This window comes from Grampus griseus (assembly GCF_964374135.1).
Source record: "Grampus griseus genome assembly, chromosome: 1".
Classification (NCBI taxonomy): Eukaryota; Metazoa; Chordata; class Mammalia; order Artiodactyla; family Delphinidae; genus Grampus; species Grampus griseus.
In genome coordinates this window covers 145,363,966-145,389,772 of record NC_139017.1, presented here as the reverse complement: position 1 = coordinate 145,389,772, position 25,807 = coordinate 145,363,966, and the positions used below count along the sequence as shown (strand labels likewise).

Sequence of the window (25,807 nt, the reverse complement as noted above, 5' to 3'; positions counted from 1 at the left end):
GGCAGGCGGATTCTCAACCACTGCGCCACCAGGGAAGTCCCTGTAAGCCATTTTGTCCTTCTTGAAAATCTGCCCCTGAGCTTCCCAGAGACCAATCTTCTCTTCCTACCTGCCCTGCTACTTTTGAGTCTTGAATCTAATCATATTGCTTTAGCATACTATGCTTCAGGAGTTCTGTACTACCTGTAAGATAAAGTCCAAATTCTTCAGTGTGGAATATAAGGCCCTTTAGGGCCTGGCCCTGCTTACTTTCCTCCTCTTTTTTTTTTGTGGTACACGGGCCTCTCACTGCTGCGGCCTCTCCCGCTGCGGAGCACAGGCTCCGGACACGCAGGCTCAGCGGCCATGGCTCACGGGCCCAGCCGCTCCGCGGCACGTGGGGATCCTCCCGGACCGGGGCACGAACCCACGTCCCCCGCATCGGCAGGCGTACTCTCAACCACTGCGCCACCAGGGAAGCCCCCTGCTTACTTTTCTAAGCTCATTTTCTTATTACTTTCCCACAGGCACCTTTCACCCTAGCCACACCCAAACACCCACAGCTCATCCAAACACACAACACCCTCTCATGCTTTTGTACATATGGTTCCCTGTACCGCAAAGAATGCCCATTCCTCTCTTTTTCTTTCTCCCTCTCTCTCTCCTCCTCCCCCGTCTTCTTCTCCTTCTTCTCTCTCCCTCTTCCTTTCTCTCTCCTTCTCTCTTTCACCACACTCTCCTTCCACTTACTTTTTTATTTATATTTATTTATTTGTTTATTTTTGAGGTACACAGGCCTCTCACCGCTGCGGCCTCTCCCGTTGTGGAGCACAGGCTCCGGACACGCAGGCCCATTGGCCATGGCTCACGGGCCCAGCCGCTCCGCAGCATGCGGGATCCTCCCAGACCGGGGCACGAACCCGCGCCCCCTGTATCGGCAGGCGGACCCTCAACCACTGCGCCACCAGGGAGGCCCTCCACTTACTTTTTTAAGACTCAGGTCATACATAGTTTTATCCATGAAACCTTCCCTCACATTTTTAGGCCTAGGTAAGCACTAATCTCCTCTTTGATTCCATAGAGCTTTGCTAACATTCTAATATAAAGCTTATCCATTATAGTATAGCTATTTACCTGTCTTTGTACTGAAACTGGAGCTCCTTCAGGACACACCTTTTCTTATTTATCTTCGTGTCTCCAGTGCTGAGTGTCTCACTGATAGAAGGCACTTGTTAAATATTTGTTGAATTAATGTATGAGATGATCAGCATTTAGGCTTACCATAGAGAAAAAGAGAAGATCCAAGAATAATTATGCTGAAAAAACAGCAGTAGACTTTTATTGAAGGCAGAAAAAGAAAAAAACGTCAGCCTGAAGACAGAAAAACATTTTTGAAATTTCCCATAGAAAAAGGTAAAATGAAAAAAAGAAAAAGGTAAAATGAGCCATAAAAAAAGAATCATGATCAGTGACACTTGCTACAAATATTAACCCACTGTTTCTCTTGTCCCAAAAGTTTACCCATCCTGACCTTAGAGCCAAGCACACGCTAGAGTCAGGCAGCTTCTAGCAACTGAGATGTGCAGCTGCCTCTAGCAAAGCTTCCAGCACAAGCCCCTCACCTTAACCTCTCTAATATTTCCCTATCAGTATATCACAAAAGCACTGACCTTCAAGAAAAGTGAGTACGTGCTATATGCCAGATACCAAGCTAAGTATTATTTCATTATATGTATATGTATATTTGTGTATGTTTGTATATATATATTATAATTCTTATAAAAATCTTTGTGAATTAAGTACGACTACTCCCATTTCACAGATGAAGACCGTTCAATGTCACACAGTTGTTAAGCAGACCAAATTCAAACCAGTCTTCTAACAAAGCACAATCCTCTTTCTCTCAAGGCATCAACTACATGAAATGTGACTTAAAAGTTCCTAGCAATCTTTCAGGTACTCCTCACATCATGCGTAAGGCTAACTCTAAGCTATCCCTCTATGGCAGATGTTGTAGAATATTCAAAATTAAGATAAGACATTCACCAAGCTCCTTCTCTGCTAATGAGGGCCCTCTCTCTTTTATCTAAACTTCTAATTCCTCATTCATCAAACCCTAAGAAACAGGATTAAGTGAAATTTTTATTCTCAAATTTAGAGTCTGCAGTAGATAGAATAACAGCCCTCCAAGGATGCAGACATCCCTAGAACGTTCCTGGAACCTATGAATATGTTACATTACATGGCAAAAGGGACTTTGTAGATGTGATTCTGTTAAGAATATTGCGATGGGAAGATCATCTTGGATTATCCAAGTGAGCTAAAGAAATCACAAACATCCTCATAAGAGGAAGGCAAGAATATCAGAGAAGGCGATATGACAACAGAAGCAGAGGTCAGAAAGAGAGAGAGTTTTGAAGATGCAATGCTACTGGCTTTGAAATAGAGTAAGGGGCCAGGAGTCAAGGAATGCAGGCAGCTTCTAGAAGGTGGAAAAAGCAAGAAAATGAATCCTTCTCTAGTGCCTACAAAAGGAATACAGCCTGCCAACACCTTGATTTTAGAACTTTTGATTTCCGGAACTGCAAGATAATAATATTTTAAGCCACTAAGTTTATGGTAACTGGTTATGGTAGCAACAGGAAACTAATACAGAGTTTCTATGTATTAATGCCTGAGAGTAAGAGGCAGCTCTGAGATTATCTTTCTGAAGATTAATTTTTTTAACTTAACTGCAGTATCCACTTGCAAATCTTTTCTCTTTCTAAATGTACTTTTAACATTGTTTTTGGTATATAACAACAAATCTAGGACAAAAATTATCCACAATGCCATCATTAAATTATTCTTTTCATTCTATCGTATTCTAGTTCTCTTCCTTCACCATACTCCATTTTTACATATTTGTAGTAATAGCAAGGAATGGATTTTATAGTCTACATTTTTACTAGGAACAATCCATGAGTTTTGGGGGGTTTTTTTGGTTTTTTTGTTTTAATTAATTAATTTATTTATTTTGGCTGCATTGGGTCTTTGTTGCTGCACGGGGTTTCTCTAGCTGCGGCGAGCGGGGCCTACTCTTCGTTGTGGTGCACAGGCTTCTCACTGCAGTGGCTTCTCTTGTTGCGGAGCACGGGCTCTAGACACATGGGATTCAGTAGTTGTGGCTTGTGGGCTCAGTAGTTGTGGATCGCCGGCTCTAGAGCTCAGGCTCAGTAGTTGTAGTGCATGGGCTTAGTTGCTCCGCGGCATGTGGGATCTTCCCGGGCCAGGGCTTGAACCTGTGTCCCTTGCATTGGCAGGTGGATTCTTAACCACTGTGCCACCAGGGAAGCCCCATGAATTCTTTTTTCCTTTTCATTTTGCTTCATTTTTTTCTGAGATCCTCCTAACCCTCTGTCTTCCAACCTCAGGTAAGCATCCTTTGCTGCTCCTACATTTCAAAAATACTCCTGCCTCAAGGTCTTTGTATGTTATTGTTGCTCACTCTACCTGTAATACTCTTCATTCAGCTAACCCCATGGCTCACTCATTCATTTCCTTTAGGTCTCTGCTCAGAATGTCACCTTAAGAGAAAATATCTGCAATACATGTACAATAATAAACAAGGACTGACACCCATATCTATAATTCCTACAAATCTAAGAAAAAGAAAAAATAGGGGACTTCCCTGGTGATGCAGTGGATAAGACCCCATGCTCCCGATGCAGGGGGCCCGGGTTCAATCTCTGGTCAGGGAACTAGATCCCACATGCATGCCACAACTAAGGAGCCCTACAGTCACAACTAAGGAGCCCACCTGCTGCAACTAAGACCCAGTGCAACCAAATAAATAAGTAAATAAATATTTTAAAAAATAGACAATCCAACAGAAAAACAGGCAAAAGACATGAAAAGGCATTTTATAAGAAGATAACCAAATGGCCTACATACGAAAAGATTATCAACCTCATTAGGAATAAGGAAAATGCAAATGAATTTAAACCACAATGAGATACCACTACACACTTATGAGATTTACAAAAATGTAAATGTCTGACAATACCGAGGGTTAGAGTAACATATACTGTTACAAAAGGAAATAGTTTGGCATTCTCTAGAAGGGCTGAGATACACATATTCTATAAACCAGAATTCTGAATCCTAGATATATCCTACAAAAATGCATTGATGTAAAACAAGGCATGTGTGAAAAAATGTTCATAGCAGCACTGTCCATAACAGACAAAATAGAAACTGCCCAAATATCTATCAACAGTAGGAATAAACTGTGATACACAATGAAATACCATATAATAAAAAAAGAAGAAACTACAGCTAGGTCAAAACAATATAGACGACAATTCTGAACAAAAACCACAAGAGAATACATATGGTATAATTCCACATATCTGAAACTCAAAAGAAAGGCAAAACTAAAATATATCATTTAAGAACAGGGAATTTCCTGGAGGTCCAGTGGTTAGGACTCGGTGCTCTTACTGCCAGGGGCTTGGGTTCGATCCCTGGTCAGGGAAATAAAATCTCGCAAGCTGCACAGTGCAGACCAAAAAAAAAAAAAAAAAAGAAAAGAAAAGAAAAGAAAGAAAACAAGGAAGTAATTGCATAAAATGTCAAGTCAATGGTTACCTCTGGTGGGAAGAAGAGAAGGGGGATATTCATTGGAAAGGGGCATGCTTTTGGCTTCCGGGAAGCTATCTTCAACATCCTTATCTAAGTGGTGGTTACAAGGTTGTTCACTTTATATGAAGTCAGTAAACTGTACATTTATGTTTTATATACTTATTAATATGTATTTTATGTCACAATAAGGTTAAATCACCATATCAGTGAGGCCTTCTCTGATTACCCAAAATAAAACAGTAATTCCTTCTCTGACTTCCATCTCCCTGAGCCAGTAGCTTTTTTTTGTTTTGTTTTTTCGTTTCTTTTTTTGGATGTGTCACATGGCTTGTGGGATTTTAGTTCCCCGACCAGGGATTGAACCCGAGCCCTCCACAGTGACAGTGTGTAGTTACAACCACTGGACCACCAGGGAATTCCTAAGCCAGTAGTTTTTTTCCTCTATAGCCTTTGTCTTCACCTAACATAACTATGTATTTACTTCTTAATTTGTTTACTGTCGTATCTCCTCCTGCATAAACAAGCACTTTGTTTTGTTCATTGCTATATTCCCAGCCATTAGAAGAGTACCTAGAATAAAATACACATTTACACTTCTCTCCATATGATCCAAAGCTGCCCTTCCTCTTTAAATTGTGTCTCTTAGTTTATGGTACCACCATCTCCCAAGCCAGAAAACTAAAAATCATTCTAGAGTCTTTGATTTTTCTCAAAATAGTCTCTAAGTCCCATCAATTCTACTTTTTAAATAACTCTCCTATTCATTCTCTCTGCTACTACCTTACTTTAGAGGTTTTTTTGGGGGGTGGTGGGGGGCAGGTAATTTCCACTTATTTTTTTTAAATGATTAGAAGATAAAACAGAAACATAATCTCTAGTTACAAATATAAAGTGGGTATGTATGTAGAACTATGCGTCAGTAGTTAAGATTGGCTAAGGCAGTCTCTGTTGCTAAAACAAAATTAAATTATAGTAAAAATGTCCATGAGTCCACATGAGTTCTTATGCACAGGGTCTCCCCCCAACCTCCATATTGTTCTTTTTTTTTTTTTTTTCCACTTACCTTAGGCTTTCATAACATCTTTCATCTGTACTGAAATAGCCTCCTAGAGAGTTTACTTTCTTCAATCTGGCTTTCCTCCAATCTGTTTTTCACTTTGCAGCCAATATATTCTTTTCCCTACTTGAAACCAATCAGTCAGTGGCTCCCCAACTGCCCATAGGAAAAAATCCAGTCTCTAAGTGTAGCATTCAGGGCCTTTCATCAATTGGCCCTCACCTATCTCTCCAGGTTCATTTACCACCACTTCCTACCCCACACTTGTTTCAACAAAACTGAATTAGTTACAGTTCCCAAATACACCAAGTTGTGTGCATTTACTCAGGCTGCTACCTCTCTACTACCCCACCAGTAAACCAATCATTCCCTCTTCTATTTATACATTTTTCTATTACTATACTTAAAACATTCATTCAATCAATATTTACTGAGTATCTCTATGTGCCAGAGACAGTGCTAGGTACTGGAAACCCAGCAGTTAATTAAGGACTCAGCTCTTATCCTGATGGAACTGATAATCTAATAAAGACTAAAGATGCTAAACAACTAATTATAACTGTGGTTAAGGATTATAAAGTGGGTAATACAGTATACAATGGAAATGTATGTTAGATGATAAACATGAGAAAGGGAGGAAGTTATAAAGAGAAGTACTACATGCATTTGTTTACATGTGGGTACTCCTTAATTACAGTCTGAGCTCCTTAAGGACAAGGATTATGCCATCTTTATATCACTAGTCAAGACAGTAAATAGTAACGTACAGTAATGTGCATTGACTATATTACAAAGATCACTGCCCTGTTAACTCCTAGGCTAATCCCCCTGGCCAGGCAAATGCAGTGATCTTATTGGCCAGGCCTGGGTCACGTGCCCACCCTTAAAGCCAATGGCTTAGATCAATTCTACCTAAGCCACACTGATTGCAAATAGGGGAGGAATGGTTCCAAGACAAAAATCAGGAAGCTGTTACCCAAATAAGAGGGAAGGAAAAACAAGAGAAAAAAAAAGAGGGAAAGGAAGCTGGACAGGCAAAAAACAGCCAGCAGTCCTCTCTTTAGTGGACATTGTAATTATCTCCTCAAAACCTGTCTTGTTCCTTCCCCACACTGGTAAGGAGTTTATGTGGGACTGACCCCTTCCCCAGCTCCAGGAGTAGGCCCTGATTACACACAGCAGTAGTTCTCAAAGTGTGGTCTGCAGACCAGCCAAATCAGTAACATCTGGAAACTTGTTACAAATACAAATTTTTAGAACCCAAACCTACTGAATCAGAAACTCTGGGGGTAAGGCCTAGCAATCTGTGTTTTTACAAGTCCTCCAGGTGGTTCTGATGCACTCTCAAGTTTACCAGACAGAGAAAGCTACAATTAATATTTCAAGGAATACAGATTTTAAGACAGTGATCCTTTGAGACACAGGAATAGTCTAAGTAGTGACAAACTCAGGATTTCTGTGTTATATTTGTGGGAAGCATCCTTTTTTCCCACCCAGAATTGAGAAAACATGTAGTCCCAGGAGCCACAGGCAATCATCTTGTACTACCAGGGAAGCCAGCCTGAGGAAAAAACTGATATAGGGGAGAGCCAAGAGAAATGCAGAAAAACAGGGCCAAAGCCTGACAGTCTTAATCAAACCCAGCCAGGGACCCCCATTCCTTTTTTTTTTTTTTAAACTGAAGTATAGTTGATTTACAGTGTTGTGCTAATTTCTGCTGTACAGCAAAGTGACTCAGTTATACACATATATACATTCTTTTTTTATATTCTTTTCCATTATGGTTTATCCCAGGAGATTGGATATAGTTCCCTGTGCTATACAGTACAACCCTGTTTATTCCCTCATCCCCTTTCAACTTTTCAACTACACAAACCCATAAATTCTCTTTGCTTACACCAATTTGAGTTGGGCTTTTTGCTACTGAAACTAAAAAATCCTGATATCCATTACAACAAGTTACATGTCTATCCCTACACATCTATCTCCATGGGGAGAATGTACTAGGAAATAGTGTCTATTCAACTGTCTAGCCTCTCTCTAAATTAGGCTTGGCAAATTTAGCAAATAAAAACACAAGACACCCAGTTAAATTTGAATTCCAGATAAACAATGAATAACTTTCTAGTATAAATATGTCCCAAATATTGCATGGGACATACTGAATGTATTTTATCTGGCAACTCTACTCTAAATGCCCATTGTTGATCCCTAGGAATCAAAAGAGAGGCCCACGTCAATCTCAGTCAGACAGAAGTGATAACTTCTCTTACATAGTTCATGACTACTAGGAAAAAGACTAAACTCCCAAGTCCTGAGCTAACATCCTACAACAGGTCTTAACTACCTGATTGTCTTAAGCAAACTTCTTTCTAAAAGTCAAACATGTTATACCCTCTATGGCAGAGAAGTGTGACAAAATGAAATATGTTGCTATATGAGTATTCATAGCTTCTTTTCTTTACTCCCTTGGTTCCTGGCCCTTATTATACAGATCAGAGTAATGAAATAGGCAAAGGAGAGAGCTGAAAGGGAAACAGGTACTCCTGGAAGAGAAACTAATAAGTTTGAGAAAGGGAGGAAAGAAACAAAAACAATGAGACTGTTCAAGTTGCTATAGAGTCTGGCAAGTTTTAAAAGAGAGAAGGAAGTTTGGGATTAACCGTGCAAAGATACTGATCAAAAATGGAGAAATCAGGGACTTCCCTGGTGGTCCAGTGGTTGCGACTCCGAGCTCCCAATGCAGGGGGCCTGGGTTCGATCCCTGGTTGGGGAACTAGGATCCCACATACCACAACTAAGCCCATGTGCCACAACTACTGAGCCCGCGCACTGCAACTAGAGAGCCCGCACGCCACAACTACTGGGCCCACGCACTCTAGAACCCACATGCTGCAACTAGCAAAGCCCACATGCTGCAACTAGAGAGCCCGTGCATTACACCTAGAGAAGCCTGCGCGCTGCAACTAGAGAAGCCCACGCGTGCTCTAGAAGCACACTCTAGAGCCCGCGCACCACAACTAGAGAAGCCCATGTGCCGCAACTACAGAAGCCCATGCGCCACGATGAAGACCCAGTGCAGACAAAATTAATTAATTAATTATTTTTAAAAAGATACTCTTAAAAAAAATGGAGAAATCAGATTTTAAGTAGTAATGCAATATGGTATGAATGTAATCCCCTTTGGCATTTTTGAGAAGCTGGAATAAAGATTTAAATTACTTTTCAGTTCAATTTAAATGTTAGGCTGGTGCTTCATCTGAATGGAACAGAGGTGATATGTCACAAAGCATCCCAGCTTAATAATAAAAATAATAACAACAACAGATACCTGCTCTAGGTGTCTAACATGTACTCATTCATGTAATTCTCACAACAACCCTGCAATGGGGTTAATATTCTTCTCCCTGCTATACAGATTAGGAAACCGTCCAGGGTCACAAACCAGAAGTAGACAGGGCTAGAACTGGAAATCCAAGCAGCCCGAGTTCAGAGCTCCTAAACACTGAGCAACACTTCCTATTTCAAAGCAATGTCTATACTCAAGCACTTAAGCATTCCACTAATAAGCAAAAACACATAAATATAGTTTAATTATTCTAAAACTCTAACAACTTTAGCACATAAAGTAAAATGACACATACATGGCATGGCTTCCTTCTCTTTAATTTCTTCTCCCCTTCAAAGCCCACCATAGAAACTTAGAACTTTAAGATAATTTTCTTTTCAAAGTTACTTTTGAAAGTAAATTATAGTACAGTCTAGATTTATACAGTAATGTTTATCAAAGCAACTTATGAGTAAGCCTTCATCAAATAACTTAGACCACATATTATGCTGCTTTGCACTCAGATGGCAGAGAGTAGAAATTATAACACTTCAAAAAAGAGAAAAATCCATCCAAAATATATAGTTTTGACATAATTTTAAAAGCTAAATCTTTTCATTACTAAAGCATACTTAAAGCTAAGAAATTAGAAAATAATTAAGTCAGTTTAGAAATGACAAGCTACATAACTGGTCATAATATTCAGAATCCAACTACTTTCACCACCTCCTCAGCGTCCACCCTTGTCCAAGCCACCACCATCCCTCAGCTTATTTATTGCAGTAGCTTCCTAACCAGTTTCTCCACTTCCACCAGCAGCCAGAATCATCCTTTTAAGCCAGGAATCATAATACATCACTGTTCAATACCTTGGATGGCTTCTCATCACAGTTTTTTTTTTATTGAAGTATAAGTTGATGTACAAGTTACAGGTGTACAGAATAGTGATTCACAATTTTTAAAGGTTATATTCCATTTATAGTTATAAAATATTGGCTATATTCCTCAGTCAAGTTTTAAAAGCCAAAGTTCTTACAATGTCCTACATGGTCTTCCCCACCATCCACACCATTACTTGTTTTTAAATCTTACTACTTTCCCCTCATTCCACTCCAACCACACTAGCCTCGTAGACGATCCCTGAATACATGACACACACGCTCCTGCCTCAGAGTAAGTCATATGGTATCCCCTCTACCAGGCACACTCCCTCGCCCTCTCAGCTCCCATATATCCACCTGGCTAGCCCCCTCATTTCCTTTAGGTCAGGCCCTCCCTGTCCTATTATTTAAAATAGCAGGTCCCCCACCCAGCACTCTCTTTTTGTTCTCTGCTTTTTCTCCATATCATTTATCACCATCACTATGTATTTCACTTATGAATTTGTTTATTCTTTGCTCTCTCCCCTCCCTTAAAAACGTATACTCCAAAAAAAAAAATGTATACTCCATGAATACAGGGAGCTTTGCTGTTCTGTTCACTGCTATACCTAGAACACTATCTGGCAATCAAATATTTGTTGAAAAACATGAATTAATCAATACTCATGAACAAAAACATTTTTGGATGCTTAATATGGTCTGGGCATGTTAGCTGCTTTACAGTTGTTAATTCTCACAACAATCCTACTGAAGTAGGGACCGTCATCATCCCCATTTTTTAGGTGAGGAAACCAAAACACAGAAAACATAAGTAAATTGCTCAATGACATATGCTAGGAAGTGGCAGAGGCACAATCTGAACTCAGGCAATCTGATTCCAGAACCCTCTCTCTTAACAGCCCCACTATATTGCCTCTAAATTTCTAACTAGTTAATACATTTTAATTGAAATGTATGGGTTGATCTATGGGTTACTTTAAGTGTCCTAATTTTTAACGTCAGTCATTCAAATCATAAATCATTCTACAAGTCCAAGGCTTCATATACCAAACTTACTTAATTTACTAAACTTTGAAATTTGGAGTTTACAGTTTTACAAAATTCTCTCTTCACACTCATTTACTTGATATACTAATATACTCTATTCCAACACCTACATGACTCAAGTAAGGAAACCGTCAACCAGAGAAGTTAGCTTCCTCATCTTCTAGAAAGCAACTGGTAAGATAGGAAAAGGCCTGTCTTATATTTAACTATCAGTACTATGTGACCCTGTGAATTCCAATTTATAAAATGAAAATGGGTTTCATAATACATCACTATACTAATTAGATTTTAGTTTTGAAAAAGAAAAACAAATTAACTCGCTAATTCTTTTCATTTCCAAACACAGAGACGAGAACTTTGAAAGAGCTATGGTTCTCCAAATTACTTTCCAGATTGGCCACTGTTGTTTGCCTACCTAGAATTCATCCCCTCCTTCTTCCTTCCTAATAGAATCCTTCCCCAGTATAATGCCTCAGGGGAAGTCAACACCACTCCAGATTCAGGCACAAACTCAGTTAGTTTGATAGTAATCACTATTGAACCATTCCTGATGGGTTGAGGAATGGACATACTACCCAATTCTGGCCAAAAAGGTCTGAAAGAAGCCTGCTAGAGGCTTTTGGAGAAAGTTTCCTCTCTCTGTAAATAGAGGCACAGGAAGAGACATCTTCCTTCTTTTAGAAGTTGTGTGTATGGATGTGATGCCTGTAAGCCTATCCCGTGGAGAGCAGCAGAACTGAGCAGTGGAAAGAATATGGGTTTTTACTGACATTGTTGAATTTCTGTAATCAACCAATGCTGAAGCCTATTATATGAGAAGATAAAATTTCTTATTTCTTAAGCCATGTTGAATTAGGTTCTGCTGCTTACAGCTGAAAACATATTAACTACATACTTTTTTATGAAACATATCCCAGGACTAACCTCAGAAAAAAAAGTTTGTGGTTAAATAGAATTAGTTCAATAAATATGCTATATCCCTACAAATGAATACAATCCTATTATTTAAAATGATATTGACATGAATAGTTATTGTCATGGGAAAGTGTTCATGACAAATTAAATGAAAAAAAAGCAGGTGTTGGGCTTCCCTGGTGGTGCAGTGGTTAAGCACCCACCTACCAATGCAGGGGACACAGGTTCAATCCCTGGTCCGGGAAGATCCCACATGCCGCAGAGCAACTAAGTCCATGTGCCACACTACTGGCCTGCGCTCTAGAGTCCATGAGCCACAACCACTGAGCCCATGCACCACAGCTACTGAAGCCCACGCGCCTAGGGCCCATGCTCTGCAACAGGAGAGGTCACCACAATGAGAAGCCCTTGTACCGCAACGAAGAGAAGCCCCAGCTCACCGCAACTAGAGAAAGCCCGTGCGTAGCAATGAAGACCCAATACAGTCAAAAATAAAAATAAATTAAATAAACTTTTTTTAAAAAGCAGCTATTTAACTGGGTGAAAGGTATATGGGAATTCTCTGTACTACTTTGCAACTTTTCTGTAAATCTAAAACTATTCTCAAATGTAAAAGTTTGTATAAATACCTTAAAAAGCAGATATTTACAGTACTGTCTCATTTGAATTTGAAATGAGAAATACACACGTGAAAGAATATATCTAAAGGTGATCACAGTGGTTATTCTGTGTGGTAGGATTGGGAGCTCTTACTTTCTTCTTTTTACTTATCTGTATTTTTTATCTTTTCTACAATGACTATAGTATTTTTGTAGTGCTTTTAATAAGAAAAATAAAATTTATCTTAAACTATCTTTAAAAAAAGGTTTGTAGCTAATTCTACAAATGCATATTAGAAGTTCAACATGAATTATACCATACTGAGTGACTCAGCTGTAGAGTTAGAAAGTTAAAAAGGATACCTGTGAAAGAACGAACTCTAAAACAGTGTTCTTCTACCACAATCATTTCAATAAGGCCTTCTCCAAAACAATTTATACACAAATTTTAAATTTTGACTCATGATTGAATTTATTTTTTCTTAAGTTTTAAAAAAAAGAAACTAGGGAATTCCCTGGTGGTCCAGTGATTAGTACTCGGCGCTTTCACTGCCATGGCCCGGGTTCAATCCCTGGTCGGGGAACTAAAATCCTGCAAGCCACGTGGCACAGCCAAAAAAAAAAAGAAACTATAACAATAAGTATTTAAGATTACATAGCTACATGCTCTGGATTTGTTGCCCTATACCCTTACACACGGGTAGACAACTAATCTGGTCCACAAACAGAACATCAGACAGGAAATCCAAGGCTGGATAATGGCGGATGGTATGACATCATGGTGTTGACTTTGGCTTTGTGTTGGCTCATATTCACAGGGCACAGGGCAGTTTTTTATTGACGTGGGACATGCAAAATGGTATGATCTGGCAGGCTGGACCTAGCCTACTGACTCTTTTATTAAAAAAATTAGATAACCCTCTTACTTTATATGAACTTACAAATAATACACAAGGAACAAAAAATATACCATATATGGGCAAACAATTTGGAAACTGATTTATAAGGCTCTATGCTTGGCTTTACCTTGCTATCCCAAGTCAGGTCCTACACAATCTAAATTTAATTGGGATAGTAACACATTAAGTAAATTAAATCTACATTTAACCCAACACTGTGTTAAAACTAGCCTAACAAACTTTCAGAAACTTACTACTCACTTTAATTGTTCCAAATTTCAAATGTGACTTTTACATGAAACCATAAAATTTTGCTGATAACATTAAGTATTGGAATTTTTCATTATTTCTTTTGTTAGAATAAATTACCTTTATAAGTTTAAAGGTCACATGTTGATAATAAATAATATCAATATTTTGAAACAAGTCACAAATGAAGCTGGTTGGGTCCACAGGTCTAAGATTTAACAAAATATTTGGACACTGGGTATTTAGAGAAAAAAAATAGATACAAAAGAAATATGACAGCTTGACCTCAAGCAGCTTACCTTGTTGGGGAGATAAATTATATTCACAAAATAATTAATGCCATAATATAACATGATTTTGTGTCAAAATAACAGACCTTAGCCCTAGATAATTAAGGGGTTCAGTGCTAGAATTTTCAGAGGAAGAAAAAAAGGAAGAAGGACTTGCAAAGGATCCTGATTTGAAGATGGGGTGGGATGGGCATAATCTAACACAAGAAGCGGCATAACCAAAAGGCTGGAGGTGGAAATAAGCAAGGTATATTGAGGGGATAAGCAAGGTATATTGAGGGGATAAGCAAGGAATTGGGCAAGATGAGAAATGAGAATAGAGGATTAGTAATTAAGTTGGAAATGTAAATTGGAACCATATTACTAAAGACTATGTAAGCCAAGTTTAAGAATATAGCCTCTGCTTAAAGGAAATGGAGAGCTGCTGATTATTTCTAAATAGAGCAGTAAGACGATGAAAATAACATTTCTGTAGGATTAACCTGGCTGAAGAATTCAGGATGAATTTATGGGGGAGGGGAAAAAATTTAGAAATAAAGCAATCACTTAGGAGGCACTGATTAAGAACTTGGGCATTAGAGTCAGGCAGACACACCTGCTCTGCTACTTGCTGGCTGTGAGGCACTGAATAATTTACTAAACACATTTATGCCTCAGTTTCCTGTCTGTAAAGTGGGATACTAATAGTGCTTATTTTATAAGGTTGTGGTATGGCTAAAGGAAATACTACATATGAAAGCATTTAACATAGCGCTTGTTCTGTAATAACTACTCAACAAATGTTGGCAACAATTACCGTATTACAAACCATTTCAAATGCTAGGTGATGAGGAACAAGGGCAATAGAAACTAAGAAGAAAGGATGACTTGAGTCGTATTTCCATAGACTCATGAGATGTTATAACTAGAAAAGACCCTAGAGAATTCTTCCAAAAACAAAACGGCCCCAGTTTAAATGTCAAGGATGAGACAAGAATGGAGCAAGATAGCTCAAGAGGTTTTGACTGCAACAGTGTCCAAAGCAGTAGAGTTAAGATAATTAAATATTATCAATATGCTTTAAGAGGGACTTTCCTGGCGGTCCAGTGGTTGAGACTTCGCCTTCTGGTGCAGGGGGTGAGGGAGCTAGGATCCCTCATGCCCCGCAGCCAGAAAACCAAAACATAAAAACATTGTAACAAATTCAACAGAGATTTTGAAGGTGGTCCACATCAAAAAAAAAATCTTTAAACAAAAATATGCTTTAAAATATAAGCTACAATGAACTGAGTATATAACATGTGCCAAACACTGTGCTAGATTATGATATAGTACTTCTAATTCCCAGAACAACTGTGAAAGGTACGTATTAGTTCAATTTTACAAAAGAGAAAATGGATGCTCACAGAGGTTAAGCACTAGGCACGTAACCTTGGGCAGAGTAAGAAGCAAAGCTAGGTATGGGACCCATACCATCTGTTTCCAAAGCCTGTGTTCTTCCTACTACATTCAGGCTGCATCCCCCTTTAATATCAATAAAAATTATATCATATCACACAGACATATTTGTAATTATTTTTCTATCTACTTTGTTAAATATGGTGACCATAAACATGTCCAATCTTTTCTACATTCTAAGATAAATATAAAAAATGAGAATAAATTTTAAAAGCATTATAAAATGAAGACTTACCATATTTCTAATGAAACATAGTGGGATATACTATAAACTATAATATATTAAATGAAAGCAATGACTAATCTTTTTCAATAAGAACATGCAGAAAAAGTTGGCATGGCTTTTTACATCATTTGATGATATTAACATTTGTCCCATACTACAGCATCATTAAAAAGTTGACACGTAGCTCATAAAAGAAATACCTTACTACACATAGAAGCATTTTACATAAGATGAATCCATCAAATGTTCAGAGTTATAAAGAAAAATTACACAGAAGCAGAATGCTCAGTCTGCTAATAGTAAGGACCACATGGTGGCAGGTGACCTATTTCTTCAGTGTTGCTTCTCAGCAGATATTTCCTTCAACCACAGGGCCAGTATGCTAGTTCTCCACCAGAATGTTACTTAATCTAAATTTTACCAGGATGAAAATACCAAGTATGCCAAAGCAAGAAAGTTTCCTGAAACAACCTTTTCATTTGGCTTCAAAAAAGTCAGAAGATACTTTACTGGGTTGGCCATCAAACTATATAGTCAAGTAACTACTAAACCAGTACTTCTCAAAGTGTAGTCCAGAGACCAATGAGAGTCCCCAAGACCTTTTCAGAGGGTCCAACAGATCAAAAATACTTTCAGAATGTCACTAAGACATTACTTGCCTTCTGTACTCTCATTCATTCACAACTGTGTAGTGGAGTTTTCCACAGGCTATGACCTGTGGTATCTCAACAGACTGAATAGAGGAACAGACTTAGGAATTTACATGTCTTCCATTTAAGCCAGACATTAAAGATTAAAAAGCCAGACATTAAAGTTATTTGCAAAAACATAAAATGATGCCACTCTTCCCATTTTTTTGTTTGTTTTTTGGGAAATATAGCTATTTCCTCATTTTAAAGTTATGTTAACATATAATGCTTTATTATTTCTAAATGAATTAAATATTTTTAACTTCTCAGTTTTATTCTAATATAGTAAATTTCAATAGATACAACCCACTTAAACAGAAACTCTTTGGGATCTTCAATAATTTTTAAGAGTATAAAAGGGGTACTGAGGGCTTCCCTGGTGGCGCAGTGGTTGAGAGTCCGCCTGCCAATGCAGGGGACACGGGTTCGTGCCCCGGTCTGGGAAGATCCCACATACCGCGGAGCGGCTGGGCCCGTGAGCCATGGCCGCTGAGTCTGCGCGTCCGGAGCCTGTGCTCCGCAATGGGAGAGGCCACAACAGTGAGAGGTCCGCGTACCGAAAAAAAAAAAAAAAAAAAAAAAAGAGGGTACTGAGATTAAAAAAAAAAATGAGAACCACTTTTCTAGACCTTTCTGTATTTATGTTTTGCCAAACAATTAAATTTTTAATTTTCTAGTGACCACTGAGGAGATGTTGCTGCCATACAGATTATTTCAGAAATTTGTCTTAATAAGAACAAAAAAAGTCTACAGACAATCTTAAAAAGAATTGTATCCATTAGTTTAAAAAATAAATCATTTATTACATCTCCTCAAAATAAATACAATAACAATGTCAAAACTAAAGTGCAAGCTAATAGACCACTATCTATAAGCTCTGGGCATGAGTTTATGATCAGTTATGTACTGGTAATCCTCCAATAGCCCCTATACCAAAAACAGGGCTCTCTGAGAGGCCTATCCGGCAACTGTTCTGTTATGGAATAATCCTGATTCCCAAATCACAACAGGACTAACTGAGATGCTTAAAAGCAATTCTCTGTACCATAATCTTAACATCTCCAAAATAAAAAGTTTTGTTTCATCTAAACAGTTCAGTATTTCCCAGTATTTCTGGGAAATACATAAACATTAAGACACCAAAGTCCCATCTGGATCCAATCCTTACGTTGTCAATAAATTGTAATAGATGTAGCAATCCATGCAGTTATTAGAAACCTTCAGGATGCAGGGTAATGGTAGTTTTTGAAAATACAGGCTGGAGGGAAACACCTTTCAATACTAGTTTTTGAGGCTGCTGGAAGCAATAACAGATAAAAACTTCACATTTATGCTTCAGTCTAAAATTAAAATGAAAGCCATACTTTGAAAACTGTAATATTAATATTATAGTTAAGGAACCTAAGTCAACAACTGTTTAATTTGAAAGTTACTTAACCCTAGGCTATTGCAATAGCCAAGAAATGAGGTGACCAAAGACCTTAAGTAGAAAAGCACTTAAAGGCTAGAAAGAAATGATGCTCCTTAGGTATTCATTAATTCACATATTTATTAAATTGTCTACTACTTGCAAGACCTTGAGCAAACTAAGAAGCTCATAAGCTGGTGGGAAGATAATTCCAAAGGGGGAAGTATACATAAATAAATGCAGAAGCTACTCTAGACAGAACGGAAGAAGTTCTATCTGAGAAGTGCTAGAAGAGGGAGGGAAGGATGTCTCCTAACAGAAGGGATCATGGAACATACATTCTGGCATAGAAGGCATCTCACCAGGCCCTTAACATATATAAGATTCCAACCCAAAGTGAAAGGCATCCGAGGAAGAGGAAAACACACACAGTAAGGAACAGCAAGTATAAAATAGCTTCCACAGAACTTGTGATGGACTCCAGGAGGAGAAAAGACTGGAATATTAGGCTGGAAGCAAAAATAAAGGGACTTACATGACAGGATAAGCAAGAAAGGGCTTTTTTTCAGTAGGCAAAGGGAAGCCATTGGACGGTTTTTAAAGTCATCGGAAGATTTACCATTGGAAGGTAAATCATCAGATGATATTTAAATAATACTGTGGATTGGACAGAGTAGAAACGGGGAGAACAGTCAGTGCACTATCACACCAGTCCAGGCAGGAAATAAGAGCTTGATCTGGGACAGGAACTAGGAAAAAGGCAGATACAAGACATGCTGCAACCTCTTCACTAAAAATTAACTTAGTTTTAAATGTTTCGAAACTTAATTTACCACACAAAACAAGGTTGTTCACATTATTTACATTACACTTTTACTTCACTTCATAGGCAATACTTCAGCATACTCAAGTGTGCTTCCTTTTTAAAAAGCTGTAAGGAATAACTAACTGTATTCTACATTAAGACTATAAAATGGGTAATAAAGAGCAGCATAACCATACTTTCAATATTCTGACTAGAATCACAGTATACAAAATTTCTTTTAACGATGAACATTTTAAACTCAAAAGTTTATTTCCATGGAATACACAAAGTTTGGATCAGAATTTTCTATACAATCTTGTAAGACCCACACTACTACATAATAGTTCACTTTTCTTAAAATCATTTCTGGACAACTCAACTCAACTCGGTCTACACTTCTACCAGGCCCATATTTTTCAAATATTAGTGCCTTCTTCATTTTCTCCCCTCCTCCCCACTCACCTCTCCGCCCAACAAATTCCCTTTGTATGTCTGCAAGGCAAGATACTATGTGATACAGTATGATTCTAAGGCAGTTCGAATATATAATTCTTACAGTAACAGAAATCTAGAATTATTAACCTTACTTTTTACAGGAGAGGAACCAATGATGTACTAAATTTCCATTTATGTGAATGATAAATGCATCTAATAGAAATGATGCTTTACCATTAGGGGGAAACAAAGGGGGAAATACACACAATAGATGGGTGGCAAATCTCACAAACTTTGCAAAATACAAAAAAAGCTGCATCTGGATTGCAGTCACAATTATAAAAGCAAATAAAGAAGGCTCCAAAATGAAGGGAAAAGAAAAAATTCTAAGTGATCATTAAGAGTGAAAAAGGTTGATTCAATATTAGTACCAGTTTTTAATGTAACATCATTTAACACTCTATCTCCCAAAAAAAAAAAAGAGGATAATTCACTGTTCACAAGGACACAGGAAATAATTTCTACATACATCCTATAAGACAGTTATACTTCATTACACTTTCATGGGCTCAAATCCTTTCAAAGGCTTCCAAAAACACATAGTCTTATGATAACTGAGATTCCCCAATGACACACAATTTATTCTATAGGCTTAGCTATAACACATTTTTTAAAGACATAACGAATTCATCCTCAACAAAAATAGTCACAAAAGCCCTCTACTTATTCAAAAATCATTACATAAAGCGCTGTCTATAACTGCAAACAGGGTTTGAAAATCTGACAGCTAATAATCATAAAATGGGGTAGACTTTAAAGAAAAAAAATTACCCAACTTTTCCATTTTTCCTTCCTTTTCCTTTCCTACCAGATACACAAAATGTCTGTAAGGATCTCAGACAAAGCTCTAAAGTAAAAATACAGTGTATGTATACTTTACATTATGTATACTCAAACCTATCTCACATATGTACACATCACATATATTCACACAAAAAAGGTTTCTCCTTTTTTTACGCTAAGAATTGAAGTTACGTTAAATTCTATCCCATAAATGAAGTTAAATCACCATAAATTAAAGAGTAATAAAATAGGGCACGTAGATCTGAGTGACTATATTCTGAAAAGAAAAACCTGAGACTAAGGCCTTGACTGAATAAAAACGCCCAATCCCTGAAAATCACTAACCGGCATTCGGTTTCCGTGAGAGAAAAAGGGGGTCTTAAAACGAATCATCACATAGGTAACCCAGTTTCAGAAGTTAACGAACGTAAAACACAGCGAACCAAAGAAGACAAACGTACGAAATGACAAGCTTTAAAGAATTTCCCCAAAGGGAAAGACTGACTTCAAGACTGGGATATAAAGCATCCTTTGCAGGTAGAAGAATCTTTAATTGAAAAAGAAAAAAAAGGGGGGGTGGCGGTGGTGAAGGGTACGACAAAAAACCGAACGACAAGCAAAGGCAAAGAAGTAAAAGAAACGGGTCTCTCCTCCCATCCCCCACCCCAGCCCCCACCCCCACTCTCACAGGACAATAGGATCGGGGTCCTAACTGAAAACTTTAAACGTGTAAACCAGAAGCAGTTTTACTGCAGCTCTAACTGCAAATCTGCCCCTCATCCCGAACCTAGTTCACCCAAGAATACTTCTGCCCTGAAAACATCACCAAGGTTTTGTTAAACACAAATCAGACTCATCACAAGATTCTCTTTTTTTTCTCCCAAGTACCTGGAGGATCCATTTCAATATAAAATATCAGTTCTGTCGAATAGGGCATCATCACCTCCCTCCAGTCTGCGTCATCGCGGTCCATACTCCACACCGTATTGTACATCGCGCTGTCAGGGGCAGGTCGTCAGGAAATATATAGAAAGCATATATTTTTTTTATCTGCTATTTAAAAATCTAAAAATATATATCTGTAAAAGTCCCACTCGGAAATGTACTTCGGGGTTTCCAACGGCCGGTACAAGTCCAGCCAAGTACCAGGACAAGGACGGGGTCCTTTTCCCCTCTCCTGCTTTGGCAGCCAGCAAAATGCCCCCCGAACGTTCAATCTACGGGCTCTTCTCCTCGAAGGGGTACAGAAAGGCTTGGGGGGCGGAGGGCAGAAGTGTTAAAAAGCGGCTTCCCCAAAATCCCTCCTACACAGTCGTTCTCCAAAGAGAAAAGCTCCCACCGCCTTCAAATCTTTCCGCGGAAGCCACTTTTGTGTCCTTCGAGAGAGGGAGAACAGAGAGGGGGGGAAAAAGAACGCGCTGGGAGAAAGGTGGGTAAGTGACAAAGGAAGGCATAAAAAGGAGGTTGGGTATTGCGTTCAAGTTTCGGGGTCCCACTGGTCTGCGGGGAGAAATCCCCTCAGGGGCCAGGACTCGGGCTCCGTTCCGGTCGGGCTAGGAACCGAAGCTGCTGCAGCCTGGGGATGGGGGCCCGTCCGAGTGTCCAGTTATCTCTGCTTGGCCGTGCGCTCCCGCCCGGCTGCAAGCAAGCTCGCCAGCGCCGGCTCCCCTCACGCTCTGCCCTGACTCAAGCCACTAGAGTTTCATTTTAACGGCGCGGAGGGGGGACACCCTCCCCCGCCCCCACGCTCTCCCGCTGAGGCGCCACCTAACCGCGCCGAGCAGGGGGGATGGCCAGCATCGCCACTGCCCCTTCCACTCTATTCCGCCTCGAAGTGTTGGGGCTTCTGTCAGGTGCCTGAGAGACTGTTTAAGAAGCTGTCCTCCGCCTCGGCTATCAACTCTCCCCACCGCTCCCTAGGCCTCGGCTCCTTAACCCTCCAACCTTTCTCCCCCCAGCCTCAATCAGAATGGTAGGGCCCGGGCGCTGGCCACTCGCCAGGAGTCAGTGCCGGGAGCACGCGAGCCGCGCGGGGAGGGAGAGGCGAGAGGGGAGGGGGGGGAAATGAGAGGATGAAGTGGCTGGTGATTGGCTGAGCCTGGTTGCCGGAGCCCGGAGCCTGCGTCTTTTGTCTGCCTTGCTCCAGCTGAGGAGCGGGAGACGGCTGCGCGCCCCAAGCGAGCCAATCAGGAGCCAGCCGGCGCCGGCCGGTGAGGCGGCGATTGGTCGCAGCCCAGTTACTAAGCGGGACAAAGGCAGAAGGGGGAAAGAAAAGAGGAGGAAAAAAAAAAAGAAGGAAGAAAGAAAGAAAGCGCAAACGGCGGTTACTGACAGGCTCGGCGAGCGCTCAGGGGCTCAAGCTGCCCGGAGACAGGCGGGGCTCCCGCTGAGGCTCGGTCCGCCCGGACGAGTTAGGAGAGGGGGAGGACGGGCTGGCGCGAGACACCTCTGCCCGGAGACTGGCCGTGGGGGAGGGGAGCGGACAGAGAGGGCGCGTGCTGTCACTTGGCGGGACGCGCGCTCTTCTGGTCCTTAGGAGGTCCCCGGTTAGAGTCCCTCCCCACGGACCTCTTATCCGAGCTGAGACAGTCCGCCCCACCCCCCATGATAAGTTGTCAAATAAAGCAAAGGTCCACAAACCCACTTGCAGGACCGTGCTGCTAAGTGAGAGGATGTTCCCATGGGCCCCGTGCAGCCGTCCGCGGCCGCTACCTGAGCCCAGCCGCGACTTCTCCCCTTGAGCAGTGAGGCATTTCTTAAGCAGGTATTTCGCGGTTACCCTGCGCTTTCCACCCCAGGATTTTTGAACCCAGAGGGAACTGCCCACACCTGAAATAAATGGTGGAGCGCCACAGCAGGCCCCTCGGCTCTAGTGCTCAAGCCGGAAAAAAATGCCTTGCAATTACAGCGCGTGTGTGATTTTTGAGATAAATCACAGGTGTTGGAATCCCTCGCCAAAAGGGCTCTATTCTGTGTCCCCGACAGATGCCTTTCCACATACACCCAATCCCTACACCCATTCTTAAAATGCTGAATATTTCCACGCATTTCAGAAACTGCTAATTCACTTGCTGGGGGGACACGGAATAGCCAAAAGCAGATTTGTGTCTCGTGAAGCTTGTGCCTGGAATTGCCATTCTGCATACCCTGCAATACAGTCTGGGGAGGCCAAAAACTGCTCTCTTTCCTCTTTACACAGGAGTAACGAAGCCCATTGTGTTTGGGTTGACAACCTGATTAAAGCCCTAGCAAAACCTCCTACCATGAGTGGCTCTGCTGTATTGACATGCCTGTGGAAAAGTTGCCACGTTTCATCCTCAACCTCCTAAAGTGGTTCTGCCTTCCTTAAAGGTGCTCTGAGTTGAGGCAGTTCCTGGGAGCAGTCAAAATGTGTATGGACCGGGTATAAAGTCATGGGTTAAAAAGAGCCAGGAAGAATGAATGGACAGGGTTGAGCTGAGAAAACATACCAGTATTCTTATATGCTTGCTTGCTTACATTTCTGAAATCCAAATGTGATTCTGGAGCCAAACCAACCTGGGACGGGTCACATTAATTTGAATGTCCAGAACCATTCCTCCAGGTAGAAGATACTGGAAGATCAACCCTAATTTGTGGCTGGTTTCCCAGCAGGCTCTTTACTTCACTGTATCTGGGAGCCAGAAGTACTCACATTTGATAACTCAAAAAACAGAACAATCAGTCAAGGGCAAGTTGGTTTATTTTTGTTCACGGGTGTCCCTGTGCATTCCCAAACAAAATGAAGGTGAAGAGAGGAACTGTGGAAAAGATAATAGCTTTCAGATTTCCATAGCAGCTTTTGCCTGGACCACTTCTCATGATTTAGTGGTGGGGATTCAATTTCCAATGCACAGAGCAATCACCCAGGCCTTCCCCACAGCTAAGGCTTTGGGAAATGTAGTGAAGAAACAGCACAGTATATAATGTGTGCTCAATACTGACACATTGAGTAAAGCTGTGTGATTCAACCTTGCCACCTAAAATCATATGACCCAACTGTCCAACAAATAAAGGAGGCCTCCAAAGAATAACAGTGATGCAAGAGGCAACGATGAATCAAGGGGAAGCACACTTCCTTCAGATGGGCTTGAACCAGTGCCCTGCCATGGTGGGAAGTGCCTGTCATATGATGTTGGCTTTACTTTCTTTCAGTTGAGAAATAGAAGTGAGGTTCTGACTACTTGTCACCAAACCGCCTCAGGCTCTTTGGCAAAGGTAGACAATGTTAGCTCTGGTGCCCTGGATCATTTCCATCCTGGAGAGTTATATTTGGCCTGGGTGTGGAGTAAATTCAGCTGTAAGGGCTCAAACTCCTGGGTCACAACCTGCTACTTTGGGAGTTGTTTTTTCCCGTTTGCCTCCTGCCTTTTTAAAATTTAAAGTAGTCTTAGGTAAATCACAAAATCTGCCTTCATTTATATATCTGTGAAATTGGAGATTACCTTCAGATTTATGCAAGCTACTTAGTTTATTGTGAAACGCTCTGAGAATGAAAAAAAAATGCCACTTAAGTACTTAGAATTAATAGTACCTTTCTGTAACTCCAAACAGACAGAGTGTCCTTCACTTTTCACCCTGCTCTTGTCTTGCAATGAAACAGTTCAAATATGCTCCGTTTCCCCCTCTTTATTTCAGAGATGGGTGAAGTATTTCTTCTGTGCACTGAATATAGGGTATGATCTCAGACCTCTCTGTGCCAGCAGAATCAGCCTGGAACTCAGCCAAAAGTTCTTCGTGATTAAAGGTGCCATCTGAGCACAAGATATTTTTTTAAAGCCTTGCAAAATGGAAACATACTTTTATTATTTTTTTAAGGTCACTGGCTTTAACACAGAACTGGCTTTAGGCTTTGGGGAGGATCACTGGACTCAATCCCCCTCTTTTTTTCCTTTCTCATTATCTTCCCTTCGCCACTTGTCTTGTGATAAGGCCAAGTCCATGCAGCTAAATAAACTCATTTAATATGAGTTATATCATAAATAATCCCATTTAATAAATGGGATTCCAAGAAAACTCTACAAATTATCAGTTGCAGATTTTAGGACCTCCCCAGCCACATGCCTTATAAATTGGAGGTATATCAAGTTTTTATGGAAAAGTTTGCCTTTACAATGTAAAAAAAGCAATGCTAGTAGATCTTCTAGAAAGACATCTCCCCTGGGGATGGATAGTCATCTCTTGAGATACCAGTGTCTAACATCTTGGTTTTCCATTTTTTCAGAATGATACCCCTTTTATTTGGCATTTGTAATTTTTTATTTCTCCTCTACATCTTTCTTGAAACTTGGAAAACCATGGTAGGGTTAATCCTATCAGCCCAAGGCACTGAGAAATTATGACATGAGATGAATGAGCAGTTTTCATAGGAGTGGCATTTCTCCAGATGCTGCTAAATTCCTGGGCTTATAGGGCTCTGTTTGAGGGCTTCCTCAGACCCTTCAGCACATGATATAGGTCTTCTCCCCACTTTGGGTCCTCCTTCAGCTTTGAAGATGACCAAAAAAGCAGGTCTCTCTCTCTCTAGCCTAACATGTTCCCCTCTTTTTGGTGTCTGCCCTTTTAGCAACACAAGGGCCACCTGGATGGTATGTTATGCAAACTTCTCCTCCATCAAGGCAACAGCTTTCAACTCAGCTCTCACCGGGAGAGAGAGAGAGCAAATGAGATCCAAATGACAGGAACAATAGTCCAGACTGTTTCACGAGGACAGGGCACAAACAGGGCAGCTGGTGAGCTCTGCTACCTCATTTAATCTCCATAACCCTGAGGACGTTTGTATTTTTATTCTCCTTTTACAGATGAGGAAATTGAGACCCAGAGCAGTGAGGAGACTTGTTCAAAGTCACGCAGCCACTCAGTAGCACAGCCAGCATTAGAGCCCCAGGTCCTGATGCCTTTCCCACTACACCACACAGCTTCCCACCCCTTCATTCACTTAGCAAATGTTTATTGATGCTTTCAAACACTGGGGATACAAAAATGAATATGACAAAGTGCCTAACATTGAGTCCAGAGTCCATAGAGAAGGAGTCCAATTATATGCCTGTATTTATAGAAGTATGCTATAATAGAGAAA

At 40.3% G+C, this 25,807-nt stretch overlaps 1 protein-coding gene across 3 annotated transcripts in view; it reads right to left on the bottom strand.

The window, feature by feature from the left end:
• LOC309830945 (phosphatidylinositol 3-kinase regulatory subunit gamma) overlaps nt 1-20,704 on the bottom strand; it is a gene marked incomplete at its 5' end in the record, with an annotated part of 81,335 nt that extends 60,631 nt beyond the window's left edge. For all 3 annotated transcript variants that reach the window (XM_082667857.1, XM_082667858.1, XM_082667859.1), the window contains one exon: nt 20,599-20,704. In XM_082667857.1, coding sequence (XP_082523983.1) covers nt 20,599-20,704 — 106 coding nt within the window. The remainder of the gene's footprint in view (nt 1-20,598) is intronic.
• Nucleotides 20,705-25,807: the final 5,103 nt, after the last annotated feature.